The sequence below is a fragment of the Rhinoderma darwinii genome, chromosome 13 (genome assembly GCF_050947455.1).
Source record: "Rhinoderma darwinii isolate aRhiDar2 chromosome 13, aRhiDar2.hap1, whole genome shotgun sequence".
Taxonomy (NCBI): Eukaryota; Metazoa; Chordata; class Amphibia; order Anura; family Rhinodermatidae; genus Rhinoderma; species Rhinoderma darwinii.
In genome coordinates, this window is record NC_134699.1 from 29,228,858 (window position 1) to 29,251,519 (window position 22,662).

The 22,662-nt window shown below is 41.2% G+C and overlaps 1 protein-coding gene across 1 annotated transcript in view; it reads right to left on the reverse strand.

The window, feature by feature from the left end:
- Nucleotides 1-2,009: 2,009 nt before the first annotated feature.
- Nucleotides 2,010-22,662, reverse strand: part of RND2 (Rho family GTPase 2) — a 65,207-nt gene continuing 44,554 nt past the window's right edge. Inside the window, exons 4-5 of the mRNA XM_075846952.1 lie at nucleotides 6,365-6,499; nucleotides 2,010-2,759 (exon numbers count right to left, since the gene is read on the reverse strand). Coding sequence (XP_075703067.1) covers nucleotides 2,511-2,759; nucleotides 6,365-6,499 — 384 coding nt within the window. The 3' untranslated portion in view covers nucleotides 2,010-2,510. The remainder of the gene's footprint in view (nucleotides 2,760-6,364; nucleotides 6,500-22,662) is intronic.

Genomic DNA, 22,662 nt, shown 5'->3' on the forward strand with positions numbered 1-22,662 from the left:
ACGTTGCATGAACGTGCTATTTCTCCTGCCAAGAGCCCGGTCTACAGATCTCTCATTTTGTACTGTGTATTCATTCAGCTGGAAGACGCCACGGTTCCACTGCTTCACCTCCTGACCCCCATAAACAAGTCACATTAAACCTCTTCCTATTGTAGCTCCACTCTCCCTTTTAGGATATTACATTGTGTGCCATCTAAATCTCATTAGTGTGGCGTCCTTGAAAAGGCCATTGCAATTTAGAAATAAAAAGAAAAGGCTGATTTAAGATCCGTAGAGCAGGATGAGAGCGAAAGTAATCCCGATGAACTCAGGCCTGCCACAAGTGACCCCCATTACTGCGCCAGTCTATCATAAACCAGCCTGCTAATGCACAGATTTATAAGGAGCCTTTCTGTTATCTCTGGCTAATAGATGTTCGTATTTTCTTGCTATCTTACCAATACGATTTCATATCTTGGGTGATATAAAAAGGTCAATGTATCTTTGAAATTGAAGTAAATATATAAAAGTAACATATGCTGGCCACAGGTACAAAATTACTGGTGTCTTTAAGTCAACAAGTGCCATATTCGATTTGTCCTTAAAAGCGCTTGTTCAGCTCGGCTGAATCGGCAAGTTAATTCTAATGAAGCGGAGGGGAGATGAGAAGCTGAAAATACCATGGGCCACTCTTATCCAACCGTTCCAGTATATTCTCCATCCACAATGGGTCTGGTAGCCCCCAGAGACATATCAACTACACAGTTAAACCCCCTACTAGTGACGGACTGAGGATCCATCTATACAAAACATTGTGAATATCTTAAAATCGGTTATTATTGTACACACAGGACATATTGTCTATAAGGTCTAATAGGTTATTTGTGAATCAACCCATAAGAAGTAGATCCTAGTGGCAAGTGATTGGCTCCAAAGAAAGCTCCTAATGGGGTTGTCTCCTGCTGAACCTTGTTGTATTATTGTGTCGGAGCCTGGGCCCTCTGGAGGATCCTCTGGTACTCTGGTGGGTGAGTCAGACCCTGCCTCCTATTATTGAACTTGCATTTCATATTGGATATCCTATTTACATTCGTGATTTATTACATAAATACGGTCTTCTTCCCATTAGTAGCAGACATCTCAATTTTTGGACTTGGTCATCATTTGCATCTACAGGAAAGCAGTGAGAAACAAATCAAATAGCCCCTGTTTGAAACACAAAGGAAAGCATCGGCTACGTCGGGAAATTGCTGGTGGACCCTTTTTACATAATTGGGGAGATTTTAAATATATATTTAGAAATTGATTGACACTTAATTTTGGACCTCATTTTAAAAAAAATTAAGAATTTTAGTGTAAGGTAGAAATTCATTTTATGAAAATGGTAGTGTGGTTAACGCCATTTCCGGTTGCCTTCCTGTCAATCTGATTGTATAAAGATCCTTTTACACGGTCCGACTGCCGACTAGCGACCATTTTATTGGCCGCGTAAACTGGGAGATCAGCTGGTGAACAGGGCAATGATAAGGAATGAGCGTTTATATGAACGCTTGTTTGCCCGACCATTGGCAGCGTTTTAAGTCTGGTCACAGAGACCCTCCACAATCGCCCGCTGTCTGTGGGGGAAACAATACACAAGTCCTTTTTTTTTCTGCAGCGGAACAAAGCATACCAGGGTGACCATTGAACTAAATAGACATCCATTGTTTTCAACGTGATGCCTGCTGTCCTCGCAAGTGGATGCCCCCACCTGTTTGCACATTCAACCCTAGTGGGTCAATTAACAAGGGTTGTCTATAGAAACAACTAAGAATATGAGTAGATACTGTATGCGAATGTTGATCAGCAGAATAATAACTTGAAGCTCAGAGGCCCCAATGAAGACATCGGATGTCTTCTTATGTGACCCACTTATGTGCCAGGAGCCCTACTTGTGCACCCTCTATAGCTACCCTCCTGTGGATCACCCTCTTCTGTATATCCTGCTTGGGCTTTAAAAGAAAAAAAAATATCACAAAAGAAGCTGCAACTCTTGTAACAATAAATTGATTTTAATTATATTTTTGGATTACAACAATGCTTCAATTCTCAAACCAACACAACCTTCCACACCTCTCCATAACACAATGTGCGTCATCTGTGTGTGTGTGTATATATACATATAAACATACATACATATATACACACGTTACATAGGCTTTACACAGACGCCTCCTCTATGCTCTGTACAATGGGCGTGAACTGTGTGCGCATATAAATACATTGATGGGGACAGAATCAGCAGGACAAAAGCAAAACTTGTAATGCGCTGTTATTTGTTAATATCGCCATTGACTTGCATTTTCAATGTGTTTCTTTTTATTATTTTTCTACGGCAATCCAGAAATAACCGTAACAGTCACAGGCCTGCGCCTAACTATGGTTACACAACACTGGCCAAAGCAAAAACTGCCATTTCTGTGGATTGGATGCCGTATCACCGTGCAGAGTGGATCCTCTACCCACGCTATTTACAGCCAATAGACACATTTTCACATAATAGAGCAGCTCTTGGCACGATCTTTACGGATTTCTGTCTCGCTTAATAGTTCAGTCCGTCCAGGCAGCTGTGAGACGCGTTTCAGTCCCCTCTTGGAGTTGCTGCGCTTGAGGTTCTTGTGAATGCGGTTAACAGAAGCCAAGGTGGTGACGTGAAAGACGTCCCTCACACTGTTCTCCGACACCTTAGAGGAACATTCTACATAAGCCACAGCTCCAATCTGACGGGCCTGAGTGCTACCCTGGAATAAGAGAGAGACCATTATTAGTGTATAAAAACAACTATTCTGTATGCATGCATGGTTTTCCTATTGAAGAGGTTGCAACCTTAGGACAACCACTGTCCACATACCCTACTAGGACATATGGATGTTATAGTGGAGGGTCCCCCATACAGTAGAACCCTCTATGAACCATAATGGACAGCTGCTAACAAACACCAGCTCTCGCTCTGACAGACCATCAGGGCCACTGAAAGGATGGCCATGCCTTTCCTTAGATAAGGCCATCCCTTTCGGATAAAAAGTTAACAGTATGGTGAATCAACACTTTGGGGAAAAAGTTACAGGGCCTGAAGGGAAGGTGCATGACACATGAAATCTCTTTGGTGTTCTTTGAGTTCCTGGGTCATGCACCGACCCCTCAGTCTCGACACTAGGCCAAAATGGTATATTTGTTTTTCCAAGAATGTTACTTAAAATATTCAGATGAACTGGTCACATTACACTTTAAAAACAGGCTGAATCCACTTTATGCTTTTATTTTTACACATCTGAGCATGCCATTGATGATTGTTGAATCCGGTACAATCGCTTTACCTACCCACCGCATAGTTGGCAGTTGGCGATTTTGGTACAACCCCTTTGGTGAACAGGGATATTGCATCTTGTAGCCAGGTCAGCCCATATCATTGGACAGTTTAGAGCAGCAGCAGAAGAGGAGGAGTGTGTTGACCTTGCAGGAGACTGTGACCTGTTCACTCATAAATAACTTTGCCGAAGACAGGGCGAAACAGAGTCCACTTGAGTGGAAGCAGAAGTAGCAGAACACAGACCACCATAGTGTTATAAGGACTTAGCAGTAGCTAAGGAGACATTTGCATCCTATTTGGGTTCTCTCCTGTTGCATGAGATGAAATGCAATGCTATTGTCACTAAAGCCTCTTTAGCATATGACATCAAGCTGCCATCCATCACCAACGTAGCCCCAATATAGTTCAAGCATCCAATCGATGTTTTAATGTGTTCAAATAACAAAGAAGAGACTTTTTTCGATTACAAGACAATGAAAATGATTTTTAGATTTTCTAGAGGTCTATGTTAACTATCAGAGAGAGGGATAATATCATTTTACTTTATACTGTAATGAAACAACATTTATAGGCAAGAACAGTTTGATATATAATTAAGCAATTTTTCACTGAAGCTTTGATGGGGGGGGGGGGGGGGATATCCCTTTATATGTCAATACAATGAAACACATTGACTGGAGGATGTACTGTATGCCGGCATATGCAGAGGAGGAAATATCTTTAAGGCTATGTTCACATCTGCGTCAGGGCTCCGTTCCGATAGAATGGAGCAATAACTGAAAGAAGCCAAAAGGTTTCCATTTCCATCACCATGGATTTCAATGGTGATGGATCCGTTGCCAATGGTTTGTTTGTCTCCGTTGTGCAAGGGTGATGGAAACGGAAAGCTTTGCTTTAAGTTTGTCAGTCAGGGCTCCGTTCCGACGGAAAGCTACATCGGAACGGAGCCTAATTTACACACGGTTGTATATTCGAGAACTCCCCAATTATTCAAGGATGTTCTGCACCTAGATTTCTTTTGGCAAGAAATCTAATAATATATCAAGAAAGAGAGAATATAACTTGAGTACTGCTCGGTCCTCAGCTTGGTGCATTTTAAGATTTACATTTTTTTTTTTTTTTTAAACGCTGTTAAACCCCACAATCTTCTATCTGGAAACGCCCCAAACCAACCAGAAACACCTCTTTAAAAAACGAAATTAGCAAATCCCATCCTTTTGTGGTCCAATTTGCAGAACTAAGTAAAGACAGTTGGCAGCGGATTACATTATGCCATTCCCCATCACAGCCTGAAGTATCAGATTTTTCTAAAAATGAATTTAAAAAAATGAATTTATGTGAACAAACATTTTTAATTCATTCTGTAATGAACTTCAAAAATGTGCAAACTTATTCCAGTTAACGATAATCAAATAAATCACTACTGCCACATGTTATGACTACATAGAGGTCGTACACACTTAGGAAATTAGGGTAATTTAGGCTCCGTTCACACCATGTTCAGTGTGTACAGCATATGTCCTGGGAGACATTTGTGGTGTGTACACAAAACGAAACCACAAAGCCCTATAGACCCAACGGATGCCAAAGGATGTCCAGGAATGTTTCTTGTTGTTGTTTTTACTGTATAGGAAAGTGTAGTCTGCTGTGTTTTTTTTAGACAGTAAGTCACCCCAAAAAAATAATGATATTGTGTGGTATAGGTTTTTTTTTTTTTTATCATGGGGGCCCAAGTATGAAATATGCCACTGGTGTAGTATAAAGGTATACTGTATGGTATAATGCGGCATATGTTGGGGCTTAATGGTCGGCGGTGAACAAAGCCACATAAAACAAAAAATGTGTAATATCTTACTGAAACCCGCTTCAAAAATGGCCGTCGTCGACACCGCCTGTGAGACAGATTCTCTATATATTCATTTTGCCCTCTGTATACATTAATAACATTTTCTCTGTCATTTTTGTTTAGTCTGCTGTGAACTGGCTAAAGAAAACATAGTTTTAGACCCGGTTTTAACTTATGGGAATGTAAACGTCTTCTGTACAGAGGATGTGGATTAGGACATGGAAGGAATGAAGTGTGGGAACTGTGTAAACATAGGCAGAGTCATTCCATTTTAGGAACACAGGAATTTTCTCATAATATACCAGGATTCCCATCTCGAACATTACTACTTTTTTTGGCACACATACACTAAACATAGTAGTCCAGTATCATATAGCAGCATAAGTGAAATACCTAATGAGACCTAGACTACATAGAAAGGAGAACCTCTGGGTGTCATGTTTTTGTTTTTTTTTTAAGATTAGAGCAAAGTAAAAAAAAAATTGCCATTGCGGTATACATGCGGCGGTCCACGGCACTGCAGTTCCAGCCACAACCCCTTGATTCTGTTGATCGATGAGTCACGTTGGTCGGGCCCCCAATAAACATACATTAATGGCCAAAGGATAGGCCCAGATTCCCAGAAAACAAAAGTCTCATTCTTGTAAATTTAAAATGTGGAAAATCATTTTTTTGATATCTTACGTCTATGACGAAATAGGATAGCCTGAAGATACAGGCCCATAACGGGATTCTGATGACATTTCTGTTCTTATTTGACTCAAATGTAATATCATGGAGACCATGTGTGGATTTAAATTATCAAATATATGGATATCCCCACATATAAATTTTTTGCCACTATTTAAGTAGATAGTTATATTTGGTGATTTGAATCCACACAAGGTCTCCATGACTTCATTACACTGCACATGACAGAAGCCAGAACACGACATGATGTCATCAGAATCTGTACAGCATTAGGCTATGGACCTGTAACTTAGAGATCATATCCCAGTATAGGATTAGAAAATTTAAAAAAAAATTTAAAAAAATTACAAATTTTTAGCATATACTGAAGGTGCTTTTTAGATTCTCTGCTGATAAACCTACTTTAACAGTTCTGTAAATAAAGTTTCTCTTGCTACTTCTGCACACGTGAATGGCATACATCAATGTTCTCTACATAATGAGTCCTCAGAGAGTCTTACCTGTTCATGTGTAACTGGGATAAGTCTCTGTTTCGACAGTTCCCGTAAAGTATTCAGATCTGTCCTCATGTCAAGTTTACAGCCCACTAGAATGACCTTGGCACTTGGGCAGAACTCCTGAGTTTCACCTTGCCACTGTTGAGAAAAAAAGATAATTAGCTTGCAAAATATTCTGGATACTCGGTAATTCATGTTATCATAAGCTGCACTGGTGACCTTCCTACGCTAACTAAACAAGAGACTCTAATGTGCTCATGAAAAATTTAAAAAAATTGCAAGACATGATGGGTATTACCTCAACTCGTTCACAAAATCAAGCATTCTATGCATACATCCCACTTGTAGGGCCAACAGGCAGATTTTTTTTCCAACAGGCATCTTCTTCTGTAGTCAACGGGTCTATAAACAAAGAGTCCCCACCATAAGGGCTCATTCAGAGGAGCGTATATGTAGTCTGTGTGACAGCCGTGAAAACAATGGCCGTCACACGGACTCATGTACTTCAATGGGGCCCTTCACACGACTGTTTGAAAGGAGCGTGTGAAGGGTCCGTGAAAAAATAGGTCCTATTTTTTTGCACTTCACGCATCCTTCCATGGACTAAAGTCTATGGGGGATCCATCACAACGCGTCCCGCAGGGGTGCACCTCCGACGTGAAAAACTGCAGTTTTTCACGTCCGAGGTTTGCTACATTCATCTGAATGTAGCCTTCGATAGTATGTAGAGGTCAAAATCAGACAACTTTTTGGCAACTTATTGTATATATCTAACTTTGATCATTTTTATCTAGTCAACATTGAAAGGTTTTGTAATTTGCAATATTCTTATCATCAGGACCTCAATTCGCCCTATGCAGAATTATATTGCGTATAGTACATAATTGATAAGCAGCAAAATGACAAGTGTTGCAGACTACTCCCCAGCAAGGTGACAGAGGGGTGACATCGAGCCTCACATTTCTCCGTCTCTACCTCTAGAATCACTGTAGGTCTGTGTTGTGTTCTCTGTACAGCAGATTAATAAATGATAAACTCCGCTCTTGAGCCCCTCGAGTTCATTTTCTTGTTTAATGGAACACATTCATTCCCCATGCTGAATGCTAAGTAGCCAAATTTTTCTTATTTGTCGAGATCAGTTGGCTGCAAACAGACCTCAGTTTCACATAACAAACGAGGCAGCGGATTCAGCAGAAACCTCCCAGCGAGGGCAGGAAGAAGTGCTACGTGCGGACAGCAGGAAGACTGCCATCGTCTGCCTTGTAGAGACTGCTGGGAAAAAGTTTGTGCAGCATTAAAAAAAAAAAAAAAAAAATAGACTAACTACTCGCTAAATCACGAAAAAACAAAAGCTGCCATTAAAAGGAATCCACTACTTTTGTGTTCATTCACCCATCATATGTAAACCTAATTAAACATAACCGGGTATCTTACCGCTACTTACGAGACAATGGTTAGCGGCCGGTCACTTTCATATCTATATATGCGAATAATAGTAATGAGATCGTTCATAATTATATACGTAGTCCATTCTGATATAATAGATGAGGCTCCTTACGCCTTCCTTTTAGCCAGAGCTGCTACAAAGTGTGTCTCACTCTAGAGGAACTGGCACATCCCTGCATTATTTGATATCTAATTGATTTTAGTGGGAGATGTGTAATACTTAATTTCCCCTGTGATGGCACTGCAGAGTAACTGAACACTTGCTCCCGGGATCCTTCACATTTTGCAAATGATTGCTGGGGTGATGTAATCAGTTTATTGTTAGGGGGGCCCAATAACAAAAAGGTATTTGTCCGAAGTGGACGACCAGTTTAAGGCTGCCGTAGAAACACGGAAAAATTACAAATCATCTTCTTTTAATATATCTATTAGTAGTAAATATTTTGCATCAATCCCACAGAATTGGAGAATTTAACCCCTTTAAACTTGAAAGAATTGTTCCCTTAATTTGATGTTGTGATACAATTATTAGTGAATGATCAGATTATATAGGATTTTACTTAATAAACAAAACTCTAGGCACTTGTTACTGTGTACAGAGATGTTCCAAATTGTTGGATTATCTCTTTTGTATTGGTAAAATTGATAAAAGGACGATATTAAAAGTCTATAGACCACTACATAGTGTCAGCCGAAGACTTCAGTGAGTTTTTGCTCCATCATGTTCCCAATGAGACATTCATCTATATATTGCTGCCCTAACGCTAGCCCAAGACATTATAAGAAAGTCTGCGTGTTTCTGAAAGAGGAGTTGTTCAGCCAAATGTGACATGACCTGATTCGCAAACCTTTGATGTCACCCTAGGGGTCCCATCCTCCTTTTTCTCTTAAGGCCCTTTTACACGGGCCAATGATTGTTCACAAGACGCTCTTTCCAGATCATTGCCCTGTGTAACAGGGCAGCGATCAGCTGATCAACAAGCAAACGCTCGTTCGTCGGCTGATCGTATCGTTTCTGCAGCCTAAAATATTAGCGTGATCGGCAACACACCTCCCTGTGTAAACAGACGTGCTGGCGACATGATAGAAATGTATGGAGATGAGCGATCGTATTAACGAGCGCTCATCCCCATACTAGCTCCTTGTAAAAGGAGCACACGAGCGCCGATCAATGAGCTGTCTCGTTGATCGGTGGTCATTTACACGGCCAACATCGGCCCATGTAATAGGACCTTTACAGTATTGATAAGGAGATTTAAGTGTTTCTGATTGACAGTACTCAATAGATCCCCATGCATAATGTAATTATCCACCTAGTTGTCATATTGGGCTGAATTATCGAACAGCACATGTCCACCTTAAAGAGGCTCTGTCACCAAATTATAAATGCTCTATCTCCTACATAATCTGATCAGCGCTGTAATGTAGATAACAGCAGCAGTTTTTATTTTGAAAAACGATTTTTGAGCAAGTTATGAGCTAGTTTAGATTTATGCTAATGAGATTCTCAATGGACAACTGGGCGTGTTTTTACTTTTTACCAACTTGGCGTTGTACAGAGGAGTGTATGAGGCCGACCAATCGGTGACTAATCAGTGTCATACACTTCTCATTGTTCCAGCCCAGCTTCTTTCACTGCACAATCACACGGTCCTGTGGATCATGCTGGGCTGGAACAATGAGAAGTGTAGGACACTGATTAGTCACTGATTGGTCACTGATTGGTCAGCCTCATACACTCCTCTGTACAACAGCCAGTTGGTAAAAAGTAAAAACACGCCCAGTTGTCCATTGAGAAACTCATTAGCATAAATCTAAACTGCTCATAACTTGCTCAAAAATGATCGTTTTTCAAAATAAAAACCACTGCTGTTATCTACATTACAGCGCCGATCAGATTATGTAGGAGATGGAGCACTTATCTGGTGACAGAGCCCCTTTAAATCCTTGTTCACACAGCGCAGATTTCATGCAGATTTTGCATGAATTTTTTAAGCCAGAATTTAATTTAGGAGACAATACACTTCATGGCCTTCCAAAATCCATTTTAATTCTAAGTTGTAATGCAACAAAACAGGAAAAATAAAAAATCAGGAGGGGAGGGGCAGGGGAATACTTTCGCAAGGCACTGTATATTTCTTCTGTTTAGGTGCCGTTCCTGGTTTTGTCTTAAAAAAAAAAAATACATGCAAAAAATGCATCAAATCTGCACTGTGTGAATAAGGCCTAAAGCTTTGATGAAAAAAAAACAACAAAAAACGACTATTGCATCCCATACAATTAACCCTTCAAATGCTAAACACCACATGAAGTGATGACTCTCTTATAGCTGATCAATCAGCGGGACATCGGTGTCTGCGGCTCCACATTCCCGTTCACTTTCCCTCGGCTACCACAGATTACATTAGCATCAGATAGTGTTTTCTTATCTCGACCAGAGTGATATTGGAGAACAAAAGAACAACAACAACGTGCATCTATTCATCTTGATTCCCCGCAGAGAACATCGCCTCCTCTATTTGATGAAACATGTCTTGTTTAGATTATAAGTACAAGTTGCAGCAGCGATGAGAGGAATCTGCTATCTGCAATAGGCCTTCCTTCCATCCTCATCCACACTGCATAATGATGTTTAGGGCAGAATCTCATTGCCAGCCCCTCACTGCTCGATTTAATGAAACACACAAGTGTTGATTGCTCAGCATCATTACTGCAATGTTCTCATGTAAATGCCTCCTTCTCGTAAGCTGACATACTGTTACAAGCAAGGAAAAAACGTGCGCCTTATGTTAATGCACTAACGCACTATTCTGCAGTACAAAAGTCAGAGCTAAACCAATATACAAAAGAATGCAATGCAGCGGTCTAGCAATAGTGGGTGAAGGGGTTGTAGTTGCACCTAGGCCCCCTGCTACATGGTAGAACAGCAGTACTATATGGAAATTCTGAATGGGCAGGGATAAAACCTCTGACAGACATCTGGCGGCGGCTTATCTCCCCTGAGAACCAAAGGATTGGGCATGTTGAAATCCAGCTTCCCAATCCTGCTCTCCTGACATTTGCAGTCGGAAGGTCCCCATACACATTAGATGCTCAGGGATCCTGACAAAATAAACATTAATCTAATGTGTATGGCCACCTTAAAGAGGACCTGTCACTAGGTCATATAAGTTGAACTGGTAAGCTGACCTGAATAGCGAGCAGTCTCCCTGATTTCAGGTTTTTTTGGGGGGGAGGGGGGTGTCCAGAGTTATGGCCCACTGTTGTGTTGGTTCCCTACAAGCCAACTGGGTGGAGCTAGCTTCCCTGCCTCTGATGCAGACCTTTCAGTGCGAAGCGGCTTGGGGCTAGTTCACGACCGGTTAGCCAACTACAGCAAATTAGCATATAGGGAGCCAACACAACAGTAAGCCTGAAACGGGAGGATCCAGGAAAAAAAAAATATATATATATATAGGGCCGAATCAGGGAAACTATTCGGGTCAGTGAACTTGCTCAACTTATATGACCTAATGACAGGTCCTCTTTAATTGACAATTTGGGGTCTCTGGTGCGGACTTTATAATTGGGACCAGGAGAGCCAAGCTGTAAAGGATCTGCCAGGCACTACGTCTGTGGTTACTCCCAGGATTAATCAATCGACACCTGAGGCCGGACCTTAGACTGACTCCGGCTCCCACCAATCAGGGTGGCAGGCTCAGGAGTGGGAGAGCCTATCGCGGCCTGGTCAGTCGGAGTTAGCTCCGCCCCCTGTCCATTTATACCTGCCGTTTTCTCTTCCTCATTGCTTGTGATTCTTCCTGGTTTCCTGGCCTTACTACAGCCTTGCTCCAGCCTGCTTCTGCCTTGCTTCAGCCTTGCTACAGCTTCCGCTTATCCTGCTTCGCTCTGCCCCCGGCTTGCTTCCTGCTCCTTGCTCTGCGTTCGTATACTTCGTGACATCCTGATCCTGACTGGCTCGTTCACCACTCTGGTTTCCTCACGGTGTTCCGTGGGCTACTGCCCCTTCCCTTGCTTGTTCCCTGTTTGTATTCCCTTGCACTTAGTCAGCGTAGGGACCGCCGCCCAGTTGTACCCCGTCACCTAGGGCGGGTCGTTGCAAGTAGGCAGGGACAGGGCGGTGGGTAGATTAGGGCTCACTTGTCCCCTTCCCCTCCTTCCTGCCATAACACAAGCTATAAAGGATGCAATGTATTATCATGGTGGTATTAATGTATCACTAGTGTATTTGTTTAAAACATTTGCATTGCAGTACCACGTAAAAACACCAATTTGCCACAGACGTCAATACGGTTTCTTGGTATTATGACAGGATAGCCGTCATACATGAACAATAGGGGAGATTTATTAATACTGGCACACAGTGGCGCTCTCTCCCTCAGATCAAGATATACATTCCATGCTCTGAATGGGAAAAAATGTAGCGGTTATTGAAAAATTAGGAAATTGTTTAGGTATCAAAATGGCATTTTTGATTCACTGGAGTCATGACTTTAATTGCAACCAGTCATCCTCACGCTCTTGAGGCGTTTCCTAGAGATTATTTCATTTTTACCGATAATTAGCAAAACGGTCAGAGATGTGAATTTCTACATAAGCCCTGCAGGGAATCTCAAGAATAGGAAAGTCACAAGTACGAAAGACGAGCCCCTTCTTTTATTAAGTTTGTGACCCCCTGCTCTTTGTATGCCCATGCTGGTAGGCTAATATTATTTCACATCAGCCATTGTATGTGTGTCACTGTGATAGGGAAATGCCCAATCCGTACGGTCTGCCAAACCTGTTAACACAATATCAATCTGATATATATATATATATAAAAAAAAGAGTGAAAATATTTATTTATAGGGTTTGGTTACCTCATGTAGATCAACAAAACGACAAAAACCAATGATATGAACTAAGCGGTGAGCTGTAGTTTAGACACGGATGCCCAAATTTCAATTTAGGCAATTATTGCGCCGTTCTTCAGGTATGGTAATAGCTGCAACAGTTATGACTCATTCCTATGGCGATGACTTGGCACACTTAAAAGCACGCTTGTTCCTAATATTTTCTGTTGTATGTTAGAGATGTCTGTTGCTGCATGACTTGCCATCTTGCACCCTTTGTTTGTTTGTTGTAATCTTCTAAAGCTCCGCATCCACAGTTGGCTGTATATATAAATAAATGACACAAACATACAAACGCCCACGCAAGCAAACTGCCATACTGTCTTCACGCTCGTAATCGGGCCAGTTAGTCTATCGACCACACACTGACAGCAGAGACTCGTGGCTCGAATGGTTTTCCCCCGAACGGAGGCGATGTACGAATCTGCACCTGTGAAATAATTTCCAGTATGTGTTGTGCCGCTCGCTTTGTTGTGAACAATGTCCATTCACGCAGCAAGCCTGTTATTAGAGCTACTGTGGAATTACAACAGGGGCTGAAATCAGGTGGTTGAAACCGGCTGCTGCTTCCACGTCTCCCAGCAATGTCGCTGGCTGCCACTTATTTCAATGCTGGAGAGCAAAAGGCTCAAGAAATCACAGCCTGCTGCTTGTTTAATGACTACCTGTGTGCGGGGATAGGCGATCCATCACCCAACAGTGGTCATTGCCACGCTTTCATAGTTAACACAACCTAGCAACCCTAAAGAGACACGATGATCAGTAAATATTGGTATCGGCCTTCTGCAATATAAAGTTTGTCTGTCGCCTCAGACTAGAAGATATTTGAGGAGTTAATAAAGGCTTATGCACACGGCCATTGTGTTTTTCAGTGTCCTATCCGTTTTTGTTTTTTTGAGGATAGCATGCTGAACCAATACCATGAACACATCCTTTTTTTGCGGATCCGTGTCTCCATTCCGCAACATGTCCTATTTTTGTCTGTTTGCGATCGGTCTTACCCAATCTAGCGTATGGGTCCACGAAAAAAAAACAAACACAAAAGGACAGCCACTAGAAAAACAGAAACGCTTGTGTCATGATGCATTAGTAGAATGACTTGTTATTCAGACACCTTATTTCATGGGATGTTTACCCAAGGCCCTGTTCATATCTTTTTTGTGATGTACGTTTAGCGTGTACGCCAGGAAAGCTCCCAGCGTTCACGCTAAGCGTGTCCATAGTGCTCCATTAGCCCAATAGAGGACCAGAGAATGTCTTTTTGGCCTCTGTAGGACTGGTATACTAGTTAATTTTTAGGTATAGAATAGCGCAGTAGACTACGCTATTCCATTCAACCGGATGCTGCAAAAACATATGCCGCACAATATACTTTTTTAACATGAGAGCCTATGGGTGACGTATGCCACTATAGGACATACATCACAGGCATCCGTTAAACATATAGATCATGAGTTTTTAAAAATGTATACGTTAAACGGATACCATAATAGTCTATGGGTCAAGGATGTCTAACAGTGGTATACGTTTAAAGTATACGGCATTAAAAGGTCATGAGAGTTCATGACGTGTAAGTCACGGATGGCCTCTAGCATCCATCATAGTCCAATAATTGGGGTTCAATAACAGATATTGGTTCTATTGTTTTTAGTATATCGAAGGGAACAAATCTGAAAATTATTCCTGTAAAAGTAGAGGAAGTATAGAATGGAAAAAGATGTGTACTAGTAATAATACTGTGCTAATAACATAATATACCTATTGAAGTTGAAGCAGTCCGGCCGAAAAATGGAATCCTTCAAATGTGCAGAACACTAAATAGTCCTATTAAATCTCAGTAACAATCCACTCTGAGCCGCTTAGTTTATAGCTGGACACGTAACGCGTGCAGCGGCTGAGCTGTATACACAGCATGACAAGTAAGATTATACTGTGGCTGCAGCACAACTAGAAACTGCCTGCAAAGGGATCTGTTCTCCTACACTTGTCATATGATTTTTTTTGTTGAAATCATTCTAGGAAAAGGGAGCGTCACAAAAAACTGATCTCTGTTCTTACATGCAGTTTTCTGTCCCACATTTGTGTCCCCTAAGTGAATGAGATGAAAAGACTGCATAAGATAGGGCACGCTGGAAAAAAACAAACAAAGCAAGACACAAAAACGTAACATTAAGCGCTATGCGTCATTCCAATTTTATAAATCCCATTTTGTAAAATTTCAAAAACAAAAAAGCAAACAAAATACCAACAACCTGCAGAGCCAAAAGGTGAATAGAAAATTCAAACGTGTGGTTCATGCCTTAGGCTTCATGCACATGGCAGTCACAGCTCCGTGTTGTACTGCGACGTAATAGGATTTCTTATGTTGGCACAATTCTGATTATTTCTGTTGGAATCCGTCAGAAAATAAATGGCAGACTGCTCTATTGTCTGCCATATTACAGAGCTATTCTCCCCTGGAGGAATTACACCCGGCGGAGCACACATGTGGCAGAGTTGTAGCGGATTTTAAAAACCCCATTTACCTGCAGCACATCTGCATGGATTTCTACGGCATGCTGCAGCTTTTCAAATCTTTGCATTGACATACACTATTTGGACAAAAGTATTGGGCACCGCCCGTAATCATTGAATTCAGGTGTTTTATGCAGTCCCATTGCCACAGGTGTATAAAATGCAGCATCCCGCCATGCAGTCGCCTTTACAAACATTTGTGAATGAATGGGTTGTTCTATAGAGCTCACTTAATTCCAGCGTGGTCCTGTAATAGGACGCCACCATTACAAGTCAGTTCAGGAAATTTTTTCCCTCCTTGATATTCTACAAATCAACTGTGAGTGGTATTATTGCAGTGAAAGCGTCTAGGTACCACAGCAACTCAGCCACGAAGTGGCAAGCCACCTAAAGTTAAAGAGGGGGCTTCACGAATGCTGGAGGCGCATAGTTCATAAAAAAAATAATAATAATTAACGGCGGAGTTCTAAACCTCCTCTGGCATTAAAATCCTCACAAAACTGTGTGCCGGGAACTTTATGGTATGGGTTTCCATGGCTGAGAAGCTGCATGCCAGCCTTACATCCCAAGCATCGGATGGGGATCACCCTCCTCTATCTGGCAGCCTGATGGTGGAACCTGGGTTTGGTGAGTGCCAGCAGAACGTTACCTTACCTGTCTCACTGCATTGTGCCAGTTGTAAATACTATGGGGTGGTTTTTCAGGGTTTGGTCTAGACCCCTTAGTTCCAGTGAAGGGAAATCTGAATGCTTCAACATACCAAGACATTTTGGACAATTGTATGCTTCCAACTTTGTGGGACCAGTTTGGGGCTCAGAACTTTTCTTTTCCAGCATGACTGTGCCCCAGTGCATAGAGTAAGGTCCCTAAAGACATGGTTGGGTGAGTTTGATGTGGAAGAACTTGACTAGCCCGCACAGAGCTCTGATCTCAATCCCATCAAATACCTTTGGGATGAACTATAACCGAGATCGGGAGCCAGGTATCTTCTCCAACATCAGTCTGATATCAAAAATGGAACGACGGACAAAATTTCCCACAGACACTCCAAATGCTTTTAAAAAGCCTTCCAGAAGAGTGGAAGCGGTTTTAAAACCGGCAAAGTGGAGATCGACCCCATGTTAATGTCTATGGATTTAGAAAGGGATGTCAAAAAAGCTCCTGCAGGTGTAATGCGTAGGTGTCCCAATGCTTTTGTCCATATAGTGTATTTTCCTGGATTGTCAGTGGATTGTCAGTGGATTTCACCAAGTGCTACGCTATAGAACAAACGTGCATGGAATCCACATCCAATACTTGTGGATATTGCAGAAGATTTCAATCAGCGGAGAAGACTTTGCTGATGTTCTACAGAATAGCTCGACGGCCCCACCAACAGTTATGCACCATTTATACAGTAATACTGCTGTCCGGTTATGTGGTACATTGGGACTTTGTAAATGCTATGGGGTGGTTTTTTAGGGGTTGGTCTAGGCCCCTTAGTTCCACAATAGTTATGTCATTATTGGTCATATCAAACAATACTGGCCATGAGGGTATAATGTGCAGTATTTGCTGTGATATACACTGGGTTGTAGAGACCCCTATACATTATAAAGGAACCATTAATCTGTATAATACATTGGACCCACCCAGCACCTCGGTCTAACACATGAAACAACTTTATTTGCTTTATTGTAGATCCATAAATATGCTAATTTAATTTGTATAATTAAGGTTTTGGGTCTATTAAACCTAATGGAGATCAAACAACAAGTGTGGACTTATACTTTATAGCAACGTTTACATTTCCCAATGATTGCTTTTTATTCTCCATTACGGTTTTACCGCCGTCTTTTACTGCTTGTCACATCCATTCTACTTTTATGAAGTTATTTTGAGGGAAATATTTTTTAAGGGGTGACAGCAGGATATCAGGTTGTTTAATCTTCCTTCAAATTAAATTCTCTCAAAACTTGTTTCAAGCTCTACAAACTCTACAATAAACGCAAGGTGTTGGTGGAGTTGATAGGAATGTGTTAAAATGGAACAGGACTAGGAAAAGAGATTTAGAAAAACGGAAGCAATTGAACCCCCCGCGTAAAACTAATGAGCCTTTAGTAGATCCGCTAATACATCTAACAAGGCTCATGTGGCCAGCTATTAGGAAGGATATTAAGCCTGTACATACTGCTCTCCACTGTCCCCCCTGCACCCTGCAGTGCCCGCTCTTTAAGTACAGACATCTGTCCGGAACACAGGGGCATTGTGGGAGCTGTGTATGGCTCCATTGTGTGAAATGCCCAGGACATTCTGGTTCTTTGGATAAATTCCAGGAACTTCCTATCAGCTGCAGAGGATAAACATGGAGTTATGTGAGTCAGCAATGGCCACAAACTAGTCGTAGGATGCTGTCCAGTCTAGAGAGTGCACCAAGGTCATTCAACCCTGCGGCTGGCACGGTGGATGTGTCATTTGCAATTTAATTTGGAAAGCTTTCTGCTCGTTCTCAGAATTCATGGATGGCAGCATAGCAACAAGTGATCCATTTGAATGACAACCTGTTGATGAGCAGAGAATGAAAATGCTCGGAAGATCCTTGTATATTGATTCTGTACATTGAAATGGCAGCACTCTCGAAAGCACCATAATCTGCGAGAGTCCTTATAGTGACATGTAATATGTGAAGTGACAGGCATACAAACAGGATTCAGCTCTACATGAGAACATCAAGGCTGCTAAGGTTTTACCTACCTTAGCTTTACAAATAATATACCTCAACAAATATTAGAAAGAATATAACTTGGGACATCTCTACAACATACAAAAAAAATAATAAAAAAAAAGGTATTAATTCTGGTTTCCTACATGGGCATCACGAACATATTATGTGGTGTCTGTAGTTTTGCTTTACGTCTCCCCTTACCTCCCATCATGCCTTGCAATAAAGCAGATTTCATATACTTTGCATCCTGGAAGCATCATTCTTCTGTGATGGTTATCCTCACGTACTTCATGTTCATTTTTTTATACATGTATTCCTAAACCGCAATAGTTTTCTTTAAATAATGGATATGTCGACCATATACTAAAATAGCGTACTATGATAATGTCCTCTGAGGACTAGAATAAGGGCCTGAACAGGTAAGAAAGGTCCGCTTTGGATAATGCCTTTTTGTTAGGAGTTCCCTGAAAATAAGCGGATTACAGGGTGATCTCAGTGATCAGCTGTAATCTATGGGTGTGCCTAGCAGCAAATGTTCAAATCTGTTACAGCGCCACCACAGGGGATATAAAGAATTACATTGTGCCCATTGAAACCAGTCAGCTGTCCTTGTAGTGCACGGACATGCTGGGTCTTTTCAGAGACACTCTTTGTAGCTGAAATCTGCTCCCGAATGAAAGACCCTAGTATAATATTTGCAAAACCCTTTTTGAACCAAATGGCCATCTTTTCAAATTAGACACTCACCAGCCATAACCCCAAATCCATAATAGATGGCCTGTAAATACTTCTAAAACATGCAAATGATCTATCAGAAGACAAATAGAAATGGACTGGCGATACTTTCCTAATGGTTATATTATTAGTAAAAAATACAAATTAATTTTGGAGTATCTGAAGCTACTTGACACGTTTTATTGAGCCGATAGTACTGCTGTATGTCATCTGTCTATGAAAAGAGTGTACCCTGCAGCACACGATAGATCTGTCACCCTCGCTTACAGGTCCCTGCTAACAAGCTTCAGCGGCAGCTTTCTCTCAGACGCTATTGAGGCCCAGGAGGTGTGTGGTAAATAAGGGAGGAGGAAGCAGCATTCATTTACACCTCTCCAGACAGAAGCCGCGTGCGCATCCTCACACCTCAGACACAATGTTACTAGAAAAGACGCCTTCTCCCACCAGAACAGCATGAGCTGCACCGGCTGACAGTGGAGAACCATTGCTCATGCAGCTCCTTCTCACACCTTGTAAAACCTTACAAAGAATAAACCTGAGGTGGAGGAAGCACATGCCATCTATGCCCAGTCTGAAAACAAGAGGCAAAGCTGCCACGTTGCTCAAAAGGTATAAATGCCAGTCTTCATTACAAAGCACTGCGTTTTTTTAACAATAAAAGCCGAAGCCATCTTGGCGTGAGCGTGCATTAAAAAGTAAAATATAATTGCACAGGGCAACACAGATTAATATATGGCATTCAATGTGAAATAGAAAAATAGCAAGGGCAAACACTATAATGGCAGCCCAAGTAAAGTCTATGGGGCTTATAAGAGGGCCCCCAGCTCAGGTTGGACCCATCTCTCTTCTGTATGGGCGGTTTCAACCTATGAAGGGCTCCAAAGAAACAGAACATTACCATACATGGGACGAGGAGCCATGGGGTAACCTCCTTATTCTCCCAGAAGGAATGGGAAGGATGTGGGGAAAACAGGTGTCATGCCCTTCTGCCCCACCAGCGCTGGAAGAGAGAGACTATTGGAAAAGATAACGTGAAAGGGTTTTCTATATACTCCAATAAAGGTGGTTGGAGCAATAACATCTTATTTTAATGGTGATTATATAGTAACAAAAAGTAGAGGGTGGAAATGACAGAATACTGTCGCAAGGGGTGATCAGGCATAACGTACTAGGTGAAGTGAGGCGCACTGCTGGAGCAGCCCCATCGAGACAATAATCCTGAGACACAGTAATTATTTACAGCAATGCAGGAAAAGCTGGCAAACCTCCAACAATTGTATGATGTTACCGTGCTCCTGCCCAAGACTTAAGGCATTCACACTCATTAATATTCATGAATATCTTTTTCAGTAAAGACGCATTTTTCTTGAGGAAATGTAGAAACAAATTTTTTAAGCATGTACACAACTGTCCACGTATTTGTTTCATGTATAGGTTTACTTTTGTGAAATGTGTATGAAGGATGGATGGGTAGGTAGATGGAAAGTTAGTCTGCTTTAGATACATGTTGGGGGGGGTTCCCAAACAAGAAAGAATTGGCCCCATTTTCTATGGGGTCCTCCCACTACAATACAAGGACTCATATTGCGAAGTGTAAATTATAAAGTTTGTAGCTACAAACCAAGAACTAATTTTCACTGTAGGGCGATGTCAAGTTGACTCACTTTATGCAAGATGAATCTGACTGTCCCAGAGACTAGCCGTCAATTACTAAAGAAAAGCCTGAGCTCAATAAATTGTCAGAAAAAAAAAAAGGATTGTGATATATATATATATATATATATATAATCTATAATATGTGTCTCTATCACCAATGGCCAAATTAGTGATAATTATGATAGCAGCTATTGGTGTAATTACTGATCGTTCTTTAGACTTCATGGGCAATCTAGGGCAATTTAGGTGGTATAGCAGGAAAGGTGGGGGTGTCAGGAAGCCATGATCAAGTAGACAGAACACATCCTAAATAGATGGCCGTATATACCCTAAACCCAATAGATCCAGAATATACTTTAATTTGCATCAGTTTTCATAAATCACAAATCAATCATTAGGTGTTGATATCTTATTGATGCCAAGGAGATCTAGGGTAGTTGCTCAATCAGGTTGCGGTTTCATTTTATCAAAAAGTCTCTGAAAAATAAACGTGGTCATCTGATTGGTTACTTAAAGCAACACATCCCCTTTTCTTTGCACCTATTTTTATAAATCTCCCCCAATTTTCGGAGGTTAGTAATTAGTGTTCCCCTTGTAGAACTCTGTAATAATTTCTGCATCACTGTAAGGAACACCCTCATAAATGAACCTACCCAAGGGACTCTGTGCCCCCTGATCTATGCCCAGCACAGAACATCCTGTAGCGCTGTACACAAAAGCCAGTCTAGACTACGAACCGCCTATTCTGGGACAGCTGCCCATGTATGTGCCTGAGCAAACTGCCCAACTGCATGTATTCCCTTCTCACATTCCCTGCAGATGGGCAGGTGGACCTAGCAACTTCAAGAAAGCTCAAGCTTTGCTTGGGAAATGTGTGAAATTGTGTATTATGAGAACATTGAAAGGGGATTGTGTTTAAGTGTTCACATAATCCTGGATACCTTACAGCATTCTGCAAAAACTTAAAGCGGGAAAGCTCCGTTTGTGATTAAAAAAAAACAAAAAACGGCAATACTTATTTTTAGTACATTTCTCTGTCAATTTTCTATCATGGTTGACTTAAGGGATTGTCTGAATGAGACAACCAGTTTATGTAAAGCATATGATCTATAAGAAGAGACTAGAAAGTCCTGTCAAGCGCCACTCTCTGCTCTGAAGCACAACTGGTGCCAAACGAAATCCATAAACTCCACCGATACTATATAATTTTTCATGTAATTTTAAACAGTGAAGGTTCATGTTAATATGGCTTTATACAGCAAGTGAGCAAAACGAATGACTTCTAGCATGACTGGTGAAGTGGTAGTTTGCTCAGATCAGGATTGTGCATTTATAATGATATATCTGCGCACTACATTATCCAACATGAATGATGATAATCCAATCAATTGTGAGATCTCTGAAAGGGTAGACATCTACATTAGAAGGAAATGACATAAAAAATTCTCTATCAAGAAAAGTGGTCATTTGTTTTCCATGGCAACTGGATTTTAAAGTACTACAAACGAGCCATAATAACGATAAACTGCCATCCAATTCCAATAGACATTATATTATCACGTTGCCCTTCTTCACACTCATATGTTGTCGAATCACACCCACCACTTATATGTGTTTATGTGCAGTTTATTTTTTTATTTTTTTTTTTATTTTTTTAGACACGTTCTCTATTCTTTTTATGAAAGTACTAAAAGCACATTTGTGAAGAATATTCCAAATCATCAAACATAGAGGAGATACATGTCCTTAAATGTAACATCAGGTAAGAGAGAATAGGACAAATGTACATACACATCTCTATATACAAAGATTAGTCTAATCTTAGGTCTGTTCTAGTCTTAGGTCTACAGTTTTCTTCTGGCTAAATCGTAATGACTTACCACCTCCATTGCTCAGTTAAAAAAAGTATCTAGTGGTCTCCACTGAATCTATGTATTGATTGCTTGAAAAAAAAAATCCAGCACCAAGCCTCCTGCCCCTGTAATCTATATAAGCCGCTAGCAGAATTGCAAATGGGTGACTACTCTGGTCTCCGGCAGAGTTAGGAAGACCGGTGTAGTCACCCATATTCTGCTTGTAACAAGGTATGGATATTCCATATAGAAGAGTATGCAGTGAGGCCACTATGAATAGATATGTAGAAAGATCACTCTGAACCATCTTTTAATTTCCATTGTCTGCAGCTTTGGATATAGACTTCAAAATACACTATCAGGAAAACATGGCCATGGACAGTAGGGACATCAGCTCTGTTTGGTAATATCCACATGGGTGGTAAAAAAATAAATGAGCAGGACCAACTCCTTTCCACAGCAACATTATGAAACAAATAGGAGAGAATTTATTTGAGGATA